General features: G+C 38.2%; 2 protein-coding genes across 4 annotated transcripts; both read right to left on the bottom strand.

The window, feature by feature from the left end:
• Positions 1-304: 304 nt before the first annotated feature.
• Positions 305-2,768, bottom strand: LOC139942483 (uncharacterized). Its single transcript, XM_071939288.1, has one exon. It carries the CDS (start codon positions 2,156-2,158, stop codon positions 815-817), a length of 1,344 nt encoding a protein of 447 aa, XP_071795389.1. The 5' UTR covers positions 2,159-2,768; the 3' UTR covers positions 305-814.
• A 4,177-nt stretch (positions 2,769-6,945) lies between these two features.
• Positions 6,946-18,443, bottom strand: LOC139942491 (uncharacterized). Of its 3 annotated transcripts, none has more exons than XR_011786685.1 (7): positions 18,287-18,443; positions 12,747-12,906; positions 11,707-11,775; positions 10,968-11,213; positions 9,923-10,026; positions 7,584-8,373; positions 6,946-7,439 (listed from the first exon to the last, which is right to left on the bottom strand). XR_011786685.1 is itself a non-coding variant. In XM_071939300.1 (6 exons), exons 2-5 carry the CDS (start codon positions 12,903-12,905, stop codon positions 9,961-9,963), a joined length of 540 nt encoding a protein of 179 aa, XP_071795401.1. In that variant the 5' UTR covers position 12,906; positions 18,287-18,443; the 3' UTR covers positions 7,482-8,373; positions 9,923-9,960. The 3 variants fall into 3 exon arrangements, 1 of the variants encoding a protein (XP_071795401.1); XR_011786684.1 differs by having other exon boundaries at positions 6,946-7,434; XM_071939300.1 differs by lacking the exon at positions 6,946-7,439 and having other exon boundaries at positions 7,482-8,373.
• Between the last annotated feature and the right edge of the window lie 1,537 nt (positions 18,444-19,980).

Below are 19,980 nucleotides of genomic sequence, written 5' to 3'. Positions count from 1 at the left end.
AAAACTACGTACATTGTACACAATTCTTGGTTAGTACTCCTAATATTCGACTCGTGTTCAAGCCTAGTCTGCACGTCATCTGAACTTTGCTAATGGAAATGATATGAATTGCTCCTTTTGACTTTTGAATGCTGATTCAACGGTGGGCATTCATTTCCACACGAAATTGAATGAGCCGGGTAGTTGAATGATTGGATTTCTGATAAAATTTGCAGTGGAAACCCTGTACGCCCCCCCCCCCCACCCCCTGCATTCCCCCAGATCCTCCGCGAGTGGTATCATTATCTTCGGGAGACCCATCTGAGTGAGACCCATCTGAGTGATTATTTTGATGTTACCGGTGAACAAGTTGGGATGCATAAAGATGCATTTCAAAATGGCCGCTTTCGCCGAATTGTGCCTATAATTTCTCGGTCCGTGAAACTCAAAGAGACTTGGTTGTGGTGTCTATACTAATGGTTTCAGGGTCGAGGAACCCATGAAGACCAAACTAAAGAGTATTGGATCATTTTGACAAGACCGCCATTTTGAAATTTTGATTTTCAAAATGGCCGCCATTCAAATGCGTTTTTGCTATCTATCGCTAGTAGACCAGCATTCACGTGAATGTGTTAGATTCACGTGAATGGAATATAAAACCGATGGGAGCCGGTTCACTCTAATCCCTAGCCCCCCCCCCCCCCTTTGACCCACTTGCACATCAAAGAACGTTCAATGCATCAAAAGTCTCCCAAAATTATTTCTTAACTCATCCTAAGTCATAAGATTAATCCTATTGAACAGTTTGGTGAAATCGACGGCTGGTACTTTTTTGTTATCGTAGCTTCGATCGTGACGGTATGTTCAGATTAACGTACGCAGAATCACTATTCTCTGAAGGTACCTGGTACCTCTCTACGGTGTCCTCTAAATGCCGTGGCGACTTTGGATTGTCGACCTGTGCGTATTCTTCCTCCCCAGCCGTTGCCTCCGCGTAATTGACAATCTCAGACTTTTTGGTGACTGTTTTCAGGCTGACTATCGGGGTGTTCAGAGCTGTGTACGGGCCCTGCGTGACGGTGGAACTGTTGTTCAATCCTTGATAATGGCTATCAGATGTTTGGTTCCTTGCCACCATCTCTACTGGAACGGTCTTTGTGGTTTGTCTTTTACTCCGAAGAGCACAGTAGATATTGAGGATGATTGAGGTGCACAACATAGTTGACAAGACTACAACTGCTACGACGAAGACAGAGCCGTCACCGAGTAATTGGTTGCCGTCCCCGGCCGATGGGAGCGTAGCTGGTGATGTGCTCACCTTTTCGCTACCGTCAGGTTTGGTACCCCGTTCGATACCTGATGATGTGCTTACTTCGCTACCGCCCTGTGTGGTACCACCTTGGTCGATGTTTTCATTGGCCAATGTCGTTTGCTGAGCGTCTGTGCTCATCATCGTCGTTCCATCATCGCTAGGTGGCGCTATAATCAACGGACCGAGGGTGCAGCTCCCTCTATAGTCTGGGAACGCCTCGCTTCGAGATACGCACGTTAGCTCCGCACCATCCATTGCGTAGACGGCGTCCAATGTCACTTCAGATTGGACGTATTGTTTACTTTCTGTCTGGAGTACTGACTTAAACTCGGCTCTGTCATCCTGCCATGTCAGTTGCACGGCAGGGCTCCCCACTTTGGATGAGCACAGGAGAGTCACGGACTCCCCGTGTTGGATGGGTTCACCAGAGGGTCTTGAGCCGAGCATAGAACACGTCGGGTACAACGACTCTGGCAGGTAGTTCACATCGAACTGAAGGACCGCCTCAGCTACGAGTTCGCCACTTAGCCCGAATGCCCTGCACGTGTAAAGCCCCGAGTTGGCTCGTGACAAATCATAAATGACAACATGCACAGCGTATTCTGTATCAGTTAAAACAGTGGTTAAGAAGTAGTTCCTATCACTATCATCGATAACTTCATTGTTGTAGAGGATATCAACCCTGTTCACATTGGGTCTCTGCTGTAGAGGTGACATTATCGAGCAGATAAGGAGACCTTGCCCATTGACGTTCTGGTCACCCTCGCTGTAGAATTCGGCAGGGTATTCCGACAGCGGTATCCGTCCATCTTGCGCTACAAGCAGACTAGCAGAACCAAACAGAACGGCAATAAACAAAAGCGTCATATTTACCCTTAAAAAAAAAAATCAAAGTCAATGGTATGCAGTTCGAAGGCAAACAAGTTGATCTTAGGTTGCTTTTATTTGTAATGCGTTGTTTTACACAGTTGTTTTAAATGCGCAGTTTTTAAATACACAGTTTTAATTTACCCGCTGAGTTATACTGTAGTATTGCGTTGTCTGACAGTTTTTCCTTGCGGTTGAGTTAAACTGTCGTGTTGCGTTGTTTTTCCAGTTTTTCTTTACCGTTGTTTTGCGTTCTTTTACAGTTTTTATTTGCCGTTGATCGGTATACTGTAGCCTTGCGTTGTTTTACAGTTCTCCTTTAATACCGTTGAGTATTGCGTTATTTTACCGTTTTTCTTTGCCGTTGATAGAGTTATACTGTAATAGTGCGTTGTTTTTCAGTTTTTCTTTGCAGTTGAATTTCGTGCCCAATGTAAATCTCTGACTGGAAGTAGAATACTCAGCAAAACGTTCTGGCGTTGCTTATAAATAGTGTCATTCACTAAAAGGTAGATCTCCTGTTTTACGTCAGTTTACCTTTACAATCAGCTCACATTTTAAAAGGTGGTTCATGGTATGGAGTCGTCATCAGAACAACAGGAAAAAGTGTTATTGGTAGCTGGAGCTATTGGTCTATTAAACGTTGTGGCCAGGTTTTTTTTTAGTGGCGCTGCTTACCACGGAATTTGGGCGTTTTACGACGCAGAGAATCACATAATTAAGTACAGGGCGCCGTTTTCCGCGCTAAGGTGCGCCGACTGAACCCACTGATAAAGTTTCGAATCATTGTCACCACACAGGACGTGGTGAAAATAGCCTTGAAACTTCATCCTGTTGTCGATAAGGTTTTCTTTTCTGGACTATAACATCACTTTCCTTTTGTCTTTTGGCTCGGCCTTCAGTTCTTGGGAAGATCCCTATTGGGATTACGTCACCATCTGTAATGGCCGGTTATTAATGGTTGAGGACAAAGGGAATAGCAGTGTGAAGACATGGGCCCAAATTCATGGCTGTGCTTGCACCAAGACTAGCGCGGAGTATCCGCTCACAACCGGTTACAAACACTGGTCATTATCAAAGGTTTAGACACCCCCACGTGACGCGCTCTCCACCAATAGAAATAGCGAAACTGTCTGAGGTATTTATGAATACCTACTTAAAGGCACTGGACACGTTTGGTAACTACTCAAAATATAGCATAATACTTGGGAACGAGCAATGGAGAGCTGTGGTATTTAACATTGTGAGAAATGACTCTCTCTGAAGTATGAAGACATTTCTCAGATGGAAATATTTTAGTAAAACAATTCCTCTTTCTCCAAATCTACATTAGATGGAAATATTTTAGTGAAAATATCCTCTTTCTCCAAATCTACATTACCATTAATGTAGTTTTTGAGAAAGAGGAATTTTTTCACTAAAATATTTCCATCTGAGAAATGTCTATCAGGCCTGAACCGTGCAACAATGGAGTTTTTTCTTTTATTTTTTTCTTGCAACTTCGATGACCAACATTGAGCCCAAATGTTCACATTTGTATAGGTACACATTATGTTGGGATACCCCGTGTGAGATTCAACACTGTTCTTTGATAAACACCAAACGTGACATGCCTTCATGTAGTGCAGAAAGTCTATATCGTGCTGGGTTTTCTTTTTCTTTTTTTAAACAACACGCGGAAACTGTACAAACCGAAAGACAAAACAATTACGTTTAGTTTTCTTACTCAAGGACACAGGTGTTAAAGGGTGTATGTACTTTTTGTAGGACAAAAAAAAACAATGTCCACAGATATACACTAAACTTACACAGTTTGAAGATATAGTAGAAAGCTTCCCTGAAAATATTACATGTTGAGGTGCTGTAGTTTTGGGGTATTGAGTATAAAACAATGTCATGAAAATAATTTTCGTCTCATGAGACCAAAATTATGTTAAGCATTTACAAATTTTCATTTCATTGTTTTACTCATTTCTAAAAAACTACAGCACCGTAGTAAGTAATATTTGAAGGGAAGCTTTACACTATCATTATCTTCAAACCCTGTAAGTTTAATGTTAATCTATGGACATTTTGTAAAAGCTTAGTACCCAATTCCTTTAAGACCGGAACTCAAGCCAACACGCTCCCGGTTGTCAAACTTCATGACTATGGACCTTTCATAAAGCTGCAGAAAAACTTGACCCAATTTCATGGCTCTGCTTACCGACGAATTTGGCGCTTACGACGATTACGATTCCTCGCTTACTGTGCAAGCGCCGAATTTCTGCGCTAAGCTGATGTATAAGCATGTTGTTAGTGGAGTAAGCACGTGCAAAAACCAAAATTCGCCGCTAACCCATTAATTACACCGCTTGACGTAATCACATAATTCCCTGCTTCCGCAAGCGCAGGTTCCTTGCAGAGCCATGCAATGGGAACCTGCTATACACAGACAATTGTTGCTTTATAACAGAAACAGGTTATCAACTAAAATTAATTGAGTTTACATTGTTTCTATTAGCGATGACATTGTTAAGCAGTTTTTCCTCGGGGGTAATTGCACCATTGGCTTACGAGTCTTGTTGTTTTAATGTATAACTTTGAATCCAGTCTGGACAGCAAACGGCTCCTTCATCAACGATTGAACAATATTGATGGATATCGTTTTGACCCAGGAAAGAATATAATATAAATTATGTAAAATTTGCATCGGGGATAAAGAATATTAATATTGGTTTTTACCTATACACCGATGTGTGTTAGCACTGCATACTCAGTACTTTCCCGAGTCCTGTGAACAAAATATCACAGGCATGTTACTCGGGTGGGATTCGAACCCACAACCCTTGCAATTCTAGAGCAGTGAAAGAATGTTTAACACTTATTTTTTGCAGAGCAAAGATTTCTAGTGGTTTGCGTGTACAACTTGTCTAATACCACTGTCTAGTATTTTGAACGCAGTGGAACGAAAGAAGACCACGCAATTGCAATGAGGTATGGTAAATGGTTCCATCGATAACGATAGAACTTTAGATAATCGTTTTGACCTGGAATGTTAAAGTCTCAGAATTTCGAATGTACAATTTGAAAGGAGTCTTTATTGACAGCAAATGGCTTCTTCGACAACACTAGGATAACTAGAGAATCGTTTTGACCTGAGAAAGAATCATGTTTAACTCTGAACGGCTAATGGGGAGAATACACTTTAGTCCACGCGGGCCAGTGGCATCCCTGCCCCACCCGGTCACATTACAACGGGTGCGGGCAGAGCATCATTCATAGTCGTCGCAGAGCGGCTATGACACACCAAAACATGTGTTTTGAGCCCGGAACACCTACACTGGCTTTGGGGCAGAACTCAACAACAATCTTTGCTGTGAAACCACCGTAAAATCTCAGTGAAATGCATCATTTGGCTGAAATTCAAGGAGCTCTCAAGGGGTTCTCCATCGGATACCCTTATCGTGGTTGTTCATCATGATTTCGTGAAAAGCTCTCCATCCAAGTCTTGACATATCTTAAGAAGACTAAAAGTGGATTTTCACTCCATTTCAACTACATTTTCACTCATTTTTACAACAAGGGATATCTCTTTGAGGTAAATTAGTGGACTGAGTGGACTGAACAAGCGTCCACTGTGTAAAGTCGTCACAGTTGCTTCGCATGAAATGTGCATCAAACGCTACTAAAGTCATGTGGAGCTCTTTGTTTCTGTGGACTCTAACCTTTTTGGCGGCCATTTTGAAAAGTCGTCACATGGACGCAGTGACACAATGCAATGGGAATGAATGGCAAAGAATCAGTGACCAATCGGACATTATGGTTTCTGTGCTGGGTGTTTTTCAGGCGTTGGGCAACAGTATTGAGCGACAGGTGAGTTTTTAACAATGCTGTTTTAGAATTTCTTTAAATACATTCCGAGAATTTAATTTTGTATGCCACCTCCCTTTTGTTTAAGGGTTTATCTTTCTGGTGGATAACTTTCCGTATAATCACGCCACCACTCGGAAAAGTTTCCGTATGGCGCCACCACTTTTTCATTCGAAATAAAATAATATAGTATCTAATTTACCTGATTGATATATCCCTTTTTGTAAAAATGAGTGAAAAAGAAGTGGCGCCATACGAAAAGTTATCCCACCACTCACTTGTACAAAAAGGGATATCTTATTGAGGTAAATTAAATACTATTTATTATTTCACGTCGAATGAAAAAGTGGTGGCGCCATACGAAAACTTTTCCTATACCTTTAATAGCTCTCCATTGCTCGTTACCCAATAAGTTTTTATTCCAACAATTTTACTGTGTAATTAACGAGTGTCCAGTGCCTTTAAACATGACAGCGGTAAATGGTAGTAAAGGACAGTTTGGCATGGAGAGTATATTAATGGTAGGGTTGAACTAATCGTCATTAGAACAAAAACAACTATACATAACCTTCTTTCTTTTGAGTCCAGCAAATTGTTAATTATACTGATGACTGACTGACAAATCAATCAATTAAATAAAATCCAACGTATTTGTATTAATCGATTAACGTCTGGGAGTATAAGTTGACCATAATTAAATGATTTCTACGATAATAATCATGATTAAAATCTGAGAACACCCCACCAAACCCCTGGGTCAACAACGTTCAAATAAAATTAAATAACAAATATAAACAAGTCAACACATAAATAAACATCCCGGGGAAAAATCTACTGGTTTCTACAAAGTTTACGATAAAAATGAGGGGAACAAATATATATATAAAATGAAGATAACAAAAAATCGGGGAAAAAATCTATTGGTTTCTACAAAAAGAAACATTAAAAATTATGACAAAATAAAAAAAGAAATAAAAAAATTAAGGTACAAACTTAAAAATAAACAAATGTTTATGATTATGTACATTTTGCTAATAACTCAACTGAGCAAGAAACTTGTAATTATCACAAAAATATATAAAACAGGAATCATGATCAAATTCTACTTATTTTAAACCCTCAACCATAACAATTGACGAAAATCAAGTATACGATTATTAACACTTGTATGATATTTATTTTTTTAACCATATTGAAATTGTTTTAATCTATCGCGCTTATTATTCTGAAAATATACATCATGGACGCACTTCAGATGTAAACCCCACAAAGGAAAACCCCTTTTTTCTTATTTTCCCTAGAACACTTAGGTATAGGCCTACTCTCTAACTCGGTATTCAGTATATTTCCTGTAAACTTCCTTAAATTTCGTTTAATACAAGAAACTTAAATAGAAAGCACGAACATTAGGTGCGTTCGTTTAGCTTCCCTGGGTCGACCCCGGTGTGTGGCGTTTTTTTTTTTATTCCAGGACGAACGTGTGCAGATAATTACCCACGTTTGTCCTGGAAAAAAAAGCCGCACACCGGGGTCGACCCAGGGAAGCTAAACGAACGCACCCATAGAAGTTTACCTTGGATCGGTCGAGTTGGTCCATGAAAGCATTTCAAACCATTTGTTATGAAATGAATATGGTAAGATAATACATGCCCATTGAATTGAATTGAAGAAAGATGTTTTAAAAGTAGATGTAATAATCCACACAAACGTGCATCCAAACTGCGTAGTTTTACTTTTACTTTGCGAACTAACACGGTCGGCCATTTTGTGGAGCCAAAAACTTGACTCCACAAAATGCCGTGCCGTGTAAGTTCATGACGTATGCGGACAACCATGCAATTCCGAGGCATATTTGTGGGGGTCGTTCAATTCTACTCTTAAAATTATCTTTCTAATCATATGCATTTCATAACAAACGGATTCAAATGCTTTTTATGGTATGGACCAACTCGACCGATCCAAGGCAACGTGTCGTCACTTTGTTCTAAAATAACAAAAACACTAATAGAACTACAAAAAACTGTATTCGTGGAAGCCCTTCATTTTGATTTTTGTTTTCAAGATAAAACCACGATTTTTCGTATTTTGTTGAAAATGTAAAACTCATCTCAAAACATATTTTTTGGGGAAACCATAGCCTTAACTTTTGGTTGTCTTGTGATGTCAGAGTTCTTGTTTTTGCACCAGGAATGTCACCATTGACAGACACGGCCACTAGAAACGTTCAACATTGTTATTATTATTTTTTATTTTTTATGGTACCGATCTTGGTCATTTTCAGAATACATGTACTTTCTAAGAGTTGATTTTTAAACGGTAGATTAACCACTTCTTGAGCAAGCTTTGGTTGATTTCACTGGTACCTATACAAAAAAGGTAAAATATAAATACAATATTGTTAAGTTGTATAAAAAGCTTTGCTTGGTATGGTATGACAATTAAGAAATAACTATCTAAACTGTAAACTGGCAGGTACAACGATTTATAATAACTCTTTGGAGGGAGTGTTGGCTCTGAAAGCAGCCGGCCTGGTCTCGACGTTTCAAGCAATATACTCTTTCTCCTGAAGACGAGTAGAGTATACTGTTCGAAACGTCGAGAACACACCGCCTCCTTCCAGTGCCAACACTCACTCAAAAGAGATCTTATACAAATATGGTTGTATTCGCAAATTTACTATTTAGAAAAAGACGATGTGACATGTGACATCACATGTTTACAAAAGAGCCACAGAGCCTGGACTTCCTGCAGGCATGATTTGTACACAGCTCAATGGAAGAAAACATAAAATCGTATATATTATGAAGATTGCACTGTCTAATTCTTATCAACTTTTTATATGGTAAAAGGGGGCACATCCCAAAACTTGTCCAGCTTTTACTTTCATAACTGTTTGTTTCATGGGGAAATTATGACACAAAATGTCAACTTTCTCATAGGACCAGTGTAGTATCTTGCCTGCCAGAAAACTCAAAGAATGTACAAGGTCACACTTATTGTAAACAAGGTTCACATAGTCTATAGGTACTTCTTACATTAATGTTAGCTGTTTTTAGGTCGAGGCCAGGACCCGATTTCATAAAGCTGATAAGCAGGCAAATACTGTTTAGCAAATTTCCTTGCTAAGCAAAACTAAAACATAATGAGTGGGGCACCAGTTGCAAAGAAGTAACTTCATGGATTTTTGGTTGGCAACCAGTTTATGTTAAAAGCAAGATTTAAGAGCAGAATTTATGTGACAAGCTGATTATCATAATTTGTAGGCCCTCAAAAGCTTTTGAATAGTGACGTTTTTCGGGTCATGCAATTAATAGATTGTTTAATTACAACAATGTGTCAGAACCTGTGGGGCTCTGTGCTTCAATATTGGTCATCGAATTTGTGAGAGGGTATAGTGAAAGAAAAATGCTTTCTGATGCAAAGTAAAATACTTCAGCTGAAGTCTTTTCTATATTCGCGCGATAAATTTCCCACAATGTTTAATACTATCAACAGTTCTCCATCGCTTGTTAAAAAGTATGCTACAGTTATTTTTTTAATAATTACCACTGCCTCTAGCTACCGGGCAACCTCGGTATAGTCTTGTTGGTAAGACACTCTTCGTGGGTTCGAATCCCACCCGAGTAACATGCCTGTGATATTTTGTTCACAGGACTCAGGAAAGTACCGAGTATACAGTGCTAACACACATCGGTGTATGGGTTATAACCAAAATTAATATTCTTTATCCCCGATGCAAATTTAACATCTCTTAAAATTACCAATAGTGTCCAGTGACCTCTAAATTCAACATACCTGCACTGAAGATTGGTTTTTCTATTTTGTGAATTCGTCTGGGTAAAAACCAAAATTAATATTTATCCCCGATGCAAATTTGACATCTCTTAAAACTACCAATAGTGGTCAACATACCTGCACTGAAGATTGGTTTTTCCATTTTGTGAAGACGTCTATTGTTTGTAGATGTGGGCGGGTGGACCGTAATGTCCGTCGTAGTATCGTGGACGACTTGGTGGCTGTTAGAAAATAAAGACGTTTTTAATGAAGGCTGCAATTAAATCATATAGTATGTCAGTCTCCTGACGATGACTAGAGCAAGCTAGTCGAAACGTTGAGACCAATTTAAGAACCGACTCCACGGTAGTACAGTTAATCACGATGCTATTAGTCCCAGCCAATTTTCAATACCATCCGCCTGGGTAACAGTTAAAAAGCAGGACAGTTCTTTTCATAACTGAGAAGTCTCCCGAACCTCCGAACTCCGCGGTAGTAGAATAAAGCAAGACAGTTGGAACAAACTCTACTTGGCAAGTAGATACACACATGGTGTTACCGCAAACCAAATAATTGATATCTGAATCCCCCGAACATCTACTCCGCGGTAGTAGAATAAAGCAAGACAGTTAGAACAAACTCTACCTGGCAAGTAGATACACACATGGTGTTACCGTAAACCAAATATATATTGATATCAGAATTGAACAATTCAGAAGTGAATAAAATAGTTCAGCATAATGTAGTTCTATAATATTGTGGAAATTATAATGTTTTGCGGAAAAATGTAAATGAATTGATTTGAATAATAGGTATAATAGTTTAGATATAGTTCAGAATAATTTATGTAGTTGAGATAAAGTTCAGAATAATAGTTCAGAATAATAGTTCAGAATAATAGTTCAGAATAATAGTTCAGAATAACAGTTCAGATATAGTTCAGAATAATACAGTTCAGATATAGTTCTGAATAATAGTTCAGATAGTTCAGATCTAGTTCAGAATAATATAGTTCAGAATAATATAGTTCAGATATAGTTCAGAATAGTATAGTTCAGAATAATAGTTCAGATATAGTTAAGAACAATAGCTCATAATAATAGTTCATTATAAAGTTCAGAATAATAGTTCAGAATAATAGCTCAGATATAGTTCAGAATAATATAGTTCAGTCCATACTCACCCCGTAATTATCTGCCCCATTGTAGCCGCCGAACAGGGCAAAGCTGCAGCAGTCCATGAACATCGCCATCATACTGACCAGGAAGATGCAGATGGTCATCAAGATGGCTGTTGCGTACGCTGAGACATCGATCACAACATACGGGTTAGCGGAGATGGCGGACCACGAACCCCATGTGTAGAACCCAATCAGGAGCGATGAGAGTAGAACTCCGGTCAGGTTGAGCATAAGAGAACCAAAGTTGATCTGAAAAAAAAAAAAAACATTTAAAGAGTGGCCGAGTGGTTAAGAGCATCGAATTCAACTTCTGGGCCAAATGCCATAATACCCGTAAACTGTGCTTACTGCAGCAGAAAAAAATGTGCGTAAGCAAAACGCGTATTTCACCATGATTTCTCAAGTAAGCTGAAAATTTCTGGGCACTCATGCACGCTCACTATGGGTTTGCATTGTGACGTCACTCGTGTGCCTATAATTGCGGGTTAGCAAGCATTTATACAGTTCTTACCGGAAACAGTTTTATAAAAATAGAAATTATGCTAGTCGGGAAAATAGAACGCTCCGCCGGGGATCACTTCGGGATCGGAGTCGTCGTTTTAACCATAGCTCTCGAAGCAGACAATAAATTATTGTTTGTATGCCCAAAAAACGCGGCAGCCGTGTGATAGTCGTTTTACTTGCCAATATTGATAGTCCGAAGACTACGTCAAGGCGCCCGTTGACTATCTTAAATGCTTACCAGCGAACGGGACTTCTTCTTGCTTCTGGTTGCAACGATGATCAAGTTCCCAAGACCGATCATTATAATCTATTTAAAAAAAACATACAAATAAATCAATTCGGTAATCGATAAAGAAAATAGTCAATAAAAGGATTTATAAATAAACGTACGTGTGTTGTATACAGTACATGCATGTGCATATACTTCCATAAGTTAATTTTGGTGCAGAATTCAACACTACGAATGTTTATATGAAATTAATGTAGGTCAAAGGTGAATGTACATCCCGGCTGGAGGCCGGTCTCTAGCGTTATTCACGAGCCTCGAAGTGTGACGTCATATTTTCAGGATAGACTAACACGAACCTTGTCCCCATATGGTTTACTTTATTTTCAACCATGTTTACAATAGTATAGTTAGTCTTGGCCCAAGACGATGGTGCTCGATTCTGGATAGTGTACTTCGCGCGGTTGAATCGCCAAAGCGCGCCCGCCACGGTTTGATTTAGTTACGTGGACGGCTCGAAATCTAGGCCGTGTCCGAATTGGCGACTTTGGCTACAGCTACGGCTAGATCAGCGCGTCTACCAATGTTGAAGAATAGCAGACGCGCGCGCCCTAGCCGTAGCTGTAGCCGAAGTCGCCAATTCGGACACGGCCCTATACTACACTCTGCAAGCTCAACCGCGCGTAGTGCACTATCCAGAATCAAGCACGATCGTCTTGGGCCAAGACTATAGTATAGTAAACCCTGGGATGGAAACTCCTGACTTGGACCCTGATTGGAAAACGACTTTACAATAATATTAGAATATGTACCATACTCATAGGTTCAACCAGTCACCGGCGGCATACCAACAATGTACAAACAAGCTATTAAATATGGTACCGTACAACGAGATTATGACAAAGATGTGATATTTCGAAAAGTAGCCAGACTATTTGAATTTGCATACGTATCCGAAACATTTGGATATGCAAATGATCCAATACCAGGGTGAGAGAGCGGGTCAACCGTGTAACCGCTCGACACACCCTGGGGGACGAGGTTGGACTTACCCCAACACCGGTCCACATAGGTGCCCCTCTAGCTGCATGGTCATTGGCGGTTGCGTTTGCGAATGTATAAGCATCCTTCCCGAATATGACTAGAAGGTTCCCGAAGATTACATCGAGCCCCCCGATAAACAAGAGGAAGCCATCACGACCTGACACCATTCTGTGGGGAAAATATTATAAATAGAAAGAGTTATAATAATAATATAGGGTTAATTATATAATTATATCTGGAGTTTTAGCGTATTAAACCCATCCTAACTTAGGATGGGTTCAATGCGTCCTAACGTCTTTGGATACGGAACTTAAGTTATAGGAAGAGTTTGGTGAAATCGACGGCTGTACACACGTATCAAGCATACATCATACCCTAATTGACCATAATTATTAAACATCTCATATTACAGCTAGACCAAAATATACCCCCCAAAAAAGCCATGGTGAGCTGACACCATCATTTTTATTTTTAATATAAGTTATTATAAATAGGAAGTGTTATAATAGTATCTAGTGCGCAGTGCAAAACTATCAAGCATTTCATTTAAAAATGTGGTCGCGTTTATCAGATATCGTCTGAAATCCGGAGCGAATATGTACATGCAGGAAGAAGCATCCCCAACAGGAATAAACAATTTTCATGTTCAAATTTTAAGACATAAAAGCCGGGTTATTTTTTTTTACTACACAACCATATTATTACTTCGAAGTGAAGTTTTTCTCAAAAATGCTGTATACTAAAGCCTCTTTTAAAGCAGCTCGATATTAAATTGGTCTAGTAAACTACACAGCTCCGCCGAGACACGCCACAAAATTAGTTAAAATGTGCCCAGTCAGTTTCCCTATGTGGTTTATAACAGTAGCTTTTATTGCCATCAATATACCTTCCCTATCCCATGTTCACCGTGTTTTTCCACGCTTAATCCGCACCCATGAGGTTAATCAAAATATTTGGACCAGAAAAAGTATTGCGTTCATAATCCCAAGAACGTTTTACAGAATCAAATGATATTGGATTTGAAGGTGACTCATTCGCCCTCTTTTCTGCATGACCAGTTCCCTTTTTTAAAGTGTTGTTCCCAGTTTATAATGAATCAAGCAATGCAAATGGAAAGGTTAGGATGTGGTGGTACCTCCATGGTTATAGGGTGTATGAGGTTCCAGTTACTTTTTCGAAGTGCGCGCTTAGACCACATAACAGAATTATTAAGTTTGATGTTAACATTTGGGTGTGGTGGTTTGGGATGGGCGTGTGTGGTGCCCTTACTCATTCGCCCTCTTTTTTACACGACCAGTTACTTTTTCGAAGTGCAGCTCTCAGTCAATAATAGAACCAAATCATGTTGGATTTTATGTTCGTGTACGTGTGTTGTGGTTGTGTTTCACAAGATTTTTAAGATGTTCGTTTCAATGGCTCATTATTATTTTCTTAACCATTCGCTCTTTTTTCTGCTTGGCTTTTGGTGCACTTGTCAGTCCAATGTAAAATTATTTTTCTTTCACTGTTGTCTTGCAGCTGCAATGACCAATAAAGTCAACACTTTCACATGTTTGTTATCGTATGCATTTATTGGGAAACACTATACATGAAAATAATGGACTTTGACAATTACCAAAGGTGTCCAAGTGCCTTTGGATTGGTGAACAAAACAAGATGGCGTCCTTATATACGATAAAAAAAAACTCTAAGTGGTCTTGTTTATCGTAGGGCCACATCTCTCGTGGTAAAGATTTTCTAACAAAGGCCACGAATAGTTCAGGTATAATGCTGTCAGTGTTGTGGTTTGTTTCGTTAGCTATGGGAACTATTTACAATCCCTTTATGACGCACAAATGCGTAAAACTTGACCTTCCAGAGAACCAGAGAAAAAAAAGAACTTGGCAATATTGTGTGGGAACAGCCGAGGCAAATCAAACGGAAAATTAAGTTTCTCGTCCACAACTTCCCAACAATAAATTGTCATGTTTTGACAATTTACCAGTTACTTTTAGTGCAGTTCTCAGAACAATGTCAATTAAAACATGCGGTTTTACTCTGAGGTGCTTTGGTGTATAGTTGTTAAGGTGAATGACGTTTCTACTCATCCACCCTCTTTTGTGCACGATCAGTTACTTGTTCAAACTAAAGTTACTTTTTCAAAGTGCAGTTACTTTTTCAAGTTATTCAGTTCAAGGGCCCAATATGACTTTATAATGCAAAATGTTGAGAAAACATAGGGTCTTAACCTGATGAGGTATATATATATTTGGTTTGCGGTAACACCATGTGTGTATCTACTTGCCAGGTAGAGTTTGTTCTCAGAGAACTGTCTTTCTTTATTTTACTACCGCGGAGTAGATTGTTTGGATGTTCGGGAGACTTCTCAGTTCTGAAAAGAACTGTCCTGCTTATTAACTATATATTACCCGGGCGGATGGTATAGAAGTAGGATGGGACTACTACTTTAGCTTATATAGGATCTTAATTAACTGTACTACCGCGGATCGTCAGTTCTTGAATTGGTCTTAACGTTTCGACTAGCTTGATCTAGTCATCGTCAGGAGAGGTAGATACCTAAGTATACATTCCATCTTTAGAAGGACTCTTTTGGAACGAAACACAAATTCATTTTTCACAGGCCTTTTGGATTTTGATTGTTGTATTCGGAACGTATTGTTACTGCCTGCCGATAGGGCGTAGCCAATTGAAATGCACCAACACAGTACTGTACTATACACTCTTTATAGGTGTGAACTTGTTTCCCCTGAATACAAAGTATGATCCATAATTTGTAATGATAGCTAAGTCAGAACCATATTTTAGTATCAACTGTTTGGCTGAGAAATATTTTCATTTGAAGTTACCTTTTTACTCTGAATAAAAAGTGTGATCCATAATTTCTAATGATACCAAGTCCGGTAAAGTTTCCGGTCATATTTTGTATGTAAAACAGAATAATTTGTTTGCTGAGAACTATTTTTATCTGAAGTGGTCTTTTAATTTCCCCTGCATAAAAAGTATAATCTAAACATTATATCTCAAGTCAGCCTAAAGATTCAAATTACATTTAGTGTGTACACTGAGTATACCAGTATCAATTTGTTGGCTAAGAACTATTTTCATTTGAAGTGAACTTTTTCACCTGCATCTAAAAAGCATACATGTAATCTATATTTTTAAGTCAGAAAAAGATTCAAATCATATTTTATATGTATAATAGTATCAATTTGTTGGCTGAGAAATATGTTCATTTGAAGTGAACTTTTTCACCTGCATTAAAAGTATAATCTAAAAAGTATGATCCATAATTTCTAATGATAGCTAAGTCAGGTAAAGTTTCCGGTCATTTTTATATGTAAAACAGAATTAATTTCTTGGCTAAGAAATATGTTCATTTGAAGTGAACTTTTTCACCTGCATTAAAAGTATAATCTAAAAAGTATGATCCATAATTTCTAATGATAGCCAAGTCAGGTAAAGTTTCCGGTCATTTTTATATGTAAAACAGAATTAATTTCTTGGCTAAGAAATATGTTCATTTGAAGTGAACTTTTTTCCCCGTGCATAAAAAATTCAATCTATAATTTTTAACATAATGATGGAAAATGTGAAGATGGCGAAATTTGTGGTTTCTTTACCACCTATCAGTCGAAAGCACTTTTGATTTGGCAGCCTTCCAAAATCTAAACACCAAAATTCTACACTCATCTTAACGAACAATAGTATCAACATTAAAAATAGTCTTTTCATAACTTGAAGCTTATAAACTAAATATATAACTAATAAAGACACTGGACACCTTAAACTGTCAAAGACCAGTCTTCTCACTTGGTGTATCTTAACATGTGCATATACAAATCTGTGAAAATTTGAACTCAATTGGTCGTCGAAGTTGCGAGGTAATAATGGAAGAAATAAACACCCTTGTTGCACAAGTTGTGTGCTTTTAGATGCTTGATTTCGGGACCACAAAATCTAAATCTGAGATCTCGAAATCAAATTCAAATATTTTAGTTTACTTCAGAGTGAGCAGTTTCTCACAATGTTTGATACTATCAACAGCTCTCCATTGCTCATTATAACCAAGTAAGTTTTTATACTAACATTTATTTTGATTAAATACCAATAATGTCCAGTGCCTTTAATAAGTATCTTTGAGATGAAATGTAGAAATGGAACCCCCGATATGATTCTTCTGTGACGATCAAAATGCTTTCGACTGATAGGTGGTATAAAGAAAACTACAAATTTCGCCATCTTCGCATTTTCCATCACAAACTTTATCATTGAATTCTTAAACTATACATGTACTTCGTTGGTGTCAGGACACTCCGTACCTTTGCCACTTCGTACCCTGGACACTTCTTACCTTTGCAAGGTACGAAGTGACTTTTGACACTTCGTACCTTGGACACGAATTCGTACCTTCTTACAAGATACTTCGTACCTCGTACTAAATTGAGATTCCTGCATCGTTTATGATTATTTTGTGCTTTGTGTTCAGATCAAATCAAACCAAGTCAAATTAATTACTATTCTGTTGGGACCAAGGAGCCATTTTGACGATTGGGCGATTGTTGAACTTGAAAAAAAATATAAAACATATACAGTATATAATATATAAATGGGCGGAAGATGTTGACCTTGCCGGACATTTTTGTATACAAATAATTAATTTTACATTATAAAAGGACATTCACGTAATTAAACAAAAAATGACAATTCATTAAGTATTATTTTGTATCTCAACGAACATTAACTTATTAAAAAAATACACATTATAATACTTCGTTTAGTGTTGCAACTTTTACTCTCAAGTAATGAAAATAACCTTTTTAAAGATGTACTTTTAATAGTAATTAAAAGTTGGTTCCATTTGCTCGTTATGATGGGTTTATAGCCTACTCGACATAGCTTTAAGACGCAGCCAAGCCAACATTGCCCAATATTGTAAAGACAGAAAATTTCCCATATCACGCCATCTTCCAACCTTCCTTCACCAATTTTATTATTGAAATTTGAAACCATATACATGTATTCCGTTGAGTAACAACTTTACAACTTCAAGTCATAAGAACGAACTGTTTAAAAGTATAATTATTCCAGTATGTTTAATAGATTTAGGAGTTGTTTTTAATGTAGATTCGTTGTGACGAGTTCCAAGACAAAAATGCCCAATATTGTTAAGACAGATAATTCCTTTACCACGCCATCTTCTAAACTTGCCATCACCTTAAAGCGAATAGTCCCTAATCTTTGCCATTAGTCTACAGTGTTAACATTCTACGTGTGTACTCGTATATTCTTAAGTCGAGGGGTCGGTAAACAAGACGCTCACATTGTTTGCTCATGGGGGGTTAAAATACTTGCAAACACCATGTCATGAACGACCAACATTGTCAAAGCATGGCGTGGAAATTATGCAAAATGCAGTTCAGAATGTTAACTGTGTTTTGACTGACATGTTCATAAAGAGTTTCTTAGTACTAGGGTTGTTACGAATGAACATGTTCTCTGTGTTTCAGACAACAATGATTTGGGGGTACAAAGATCTTCACATACATACCTGAGTTTTCAGCAGTCAAGAATACCTGACGATAAAGTTGAAGTAGGCAAGTTAACGTCGCTATACTGTCTCCTCTATAACGCAGTATCGACCTCTTGGCTAGCAATTTCTATAATGGATTTAGACTTTACCCAACTGGTTGTGACACAATAGGCGCGCCTGCAAAGCTCCGGTGGTTAACTTCTGTGAGAATTGTACGGGTTCACCGTCCCATGAAAGTTATTCAAAGCAAACCCATTGACGAAATTGAAAGTACCCATTCCACCAGTTGAAGGTTCAACACGTTGCTAACGTACGTGTACATGTATCAGTAACTTTAACCAAGGTTTATTTTTTCAAGTATACGGGACTCCAATGTAGGGCGTAAGAAAAATATCATATGTAATCAGCGAACCGATAGGTTGTTTTGGGGGTGTGTTGTTTTTGTTCTCATTTTCTTGGTTGTCCTGTATGATTGAAGTGTAGCGAAAACAATTTTTAGGCGAAATCCACGGCTATACGATGACGTCATAAACAAAACGCCCTCAAATGTAAACAATGGTGGCATATACTGATATTTGCATAATTGCTGTGCCATATCTAAGTAAAACCTTTAACCAGTATTTGTTAAGAGTTGGAAGGGAATGTATGCATATATTTTTTGAAAACAAGTTTGGTGGAAATATTTCTTGCAGTGAAAACACCTTTAAGGCAAAGGTACGGGTATTCAATTTGAACGATGACGTCATGAACAAAACGCCCTAAAATGAAAACAATGTTGTCATAACTGCTGTGCCATATCAAAGTAAAAGCCAATCAGTATTTTGTAAGAAATTAAAGGGAAGTGTTCATAATTTGTTTTTAAAAGTTTGTGGACCAATGTCTGCAATTAAAACGCCTTTAAGGCAAAGGTATGGGTAATCGATTTGAATGACGTCGCGGACAAAACGCCCTCAAATGAAAAGAATGTTGTCATAACTGCTGTGCCATATCAAAGTAAAAGCCAAGCAGTATTTTGTAAGAAATTAAAGGGAAAATATTTTTAAAATAATGTTAACAAGTTTTGGGGACGGACAAGTGTGCAGTGAAAACAAATTTAAGGCAAAGGTATATAACGGGTATTTAATTGGATATACGAGTGACGTCATGAATAAAACACCCTCATATCAAAACAATGTTGGCATAATTGTTTTGCCGTATCAAAGTAAAAGCCAATCAGTGCTTTAAGAAATTAAAGGGAAGGTGTTCAAACTTTGATTTAAAAAGTTTGGGTGACCAATGTGGGCCATCAAAACAACTTTAAGGCAAAGGTGTACGTTTTTTTTTATTGGATTGATGACGTCATGAATAACACGCCCTAAAATGAGATCAATGTTGCGCTCAAAGTAAAGGCCTAAAGAGATTCTTAACAAGTTTGGGGGAAAATATGTTTTTGACATAAGTTGAGGATTGCTTTTCGGTAAAATAAACACTAGCCGAGGTGTGTGGACTGTCTGTAAAGTGTTTGGTGTTTCTCTGCCGTGTTGACTCGGAAAGCTTAGCTTGATATGATTCATAATATTAATAATGATTAATGAATAATAATATGATCAAATATCTTTCTTAGGGCGTGCACGTGGTGGGGTTTGGGTACCCTTTGCACGACAAACACACTGGACTCACTTAAAGGAACACGTTGCCTTGGATCGGACGAGTTGGTCAAAACAAAAGCGTTT

Source organism: Asterias amurensis, chromosome 10, assembly GCF_032118995.1.
Source record: "Asterias amurensis chromosome 10, ASM3211899v1".
Classification (NCBI taxonomy): Eukaryota; Metazoa; Echinodermata; class Asteroidea; order Forcipulatida; family Asteriidae; genus Asterias; species Asterias amurensis.
The sequence above is the reverse complement of the archived record's forward strand: the minus strand, read 5'-3'. Positions and strand labels throughout refer to the sequence as shown.

Excerpts from the sequence above, each read along its gene's own strand:
- LOC139942483 (XM_071939288.1), bottom strand. The coding sequence starts at position 2,158 with ATGACGCTTTTGTTTATTGCCGTTCTGTTTGGTTCTGCTAGTCTGCTT.
- LOC139942491 (XM_071939300.1), bottom strand. The coding sequence starts at position 12,905 with ATGGTGTCAGGTCGTGATGGCTTCCTCTTGTTTATCGGGGGGCTCGAT. Across the intron at positions 11,214-11,706 it reads AGAAGAAGTCCCGTTCGCTG|ATCAACTTTGGTTCTCTTAT; the intron begins GTAAGCATTTAA and ends TTTTTTTTTCAG. Across the intron at positions 10,027-10,967 it reads ATGGGGCAGATAATTACGGG|CCACCAAGTCGTCCACGATA; the intron begins GTGAGTATGGAC and ends ATTTTCTAACAG.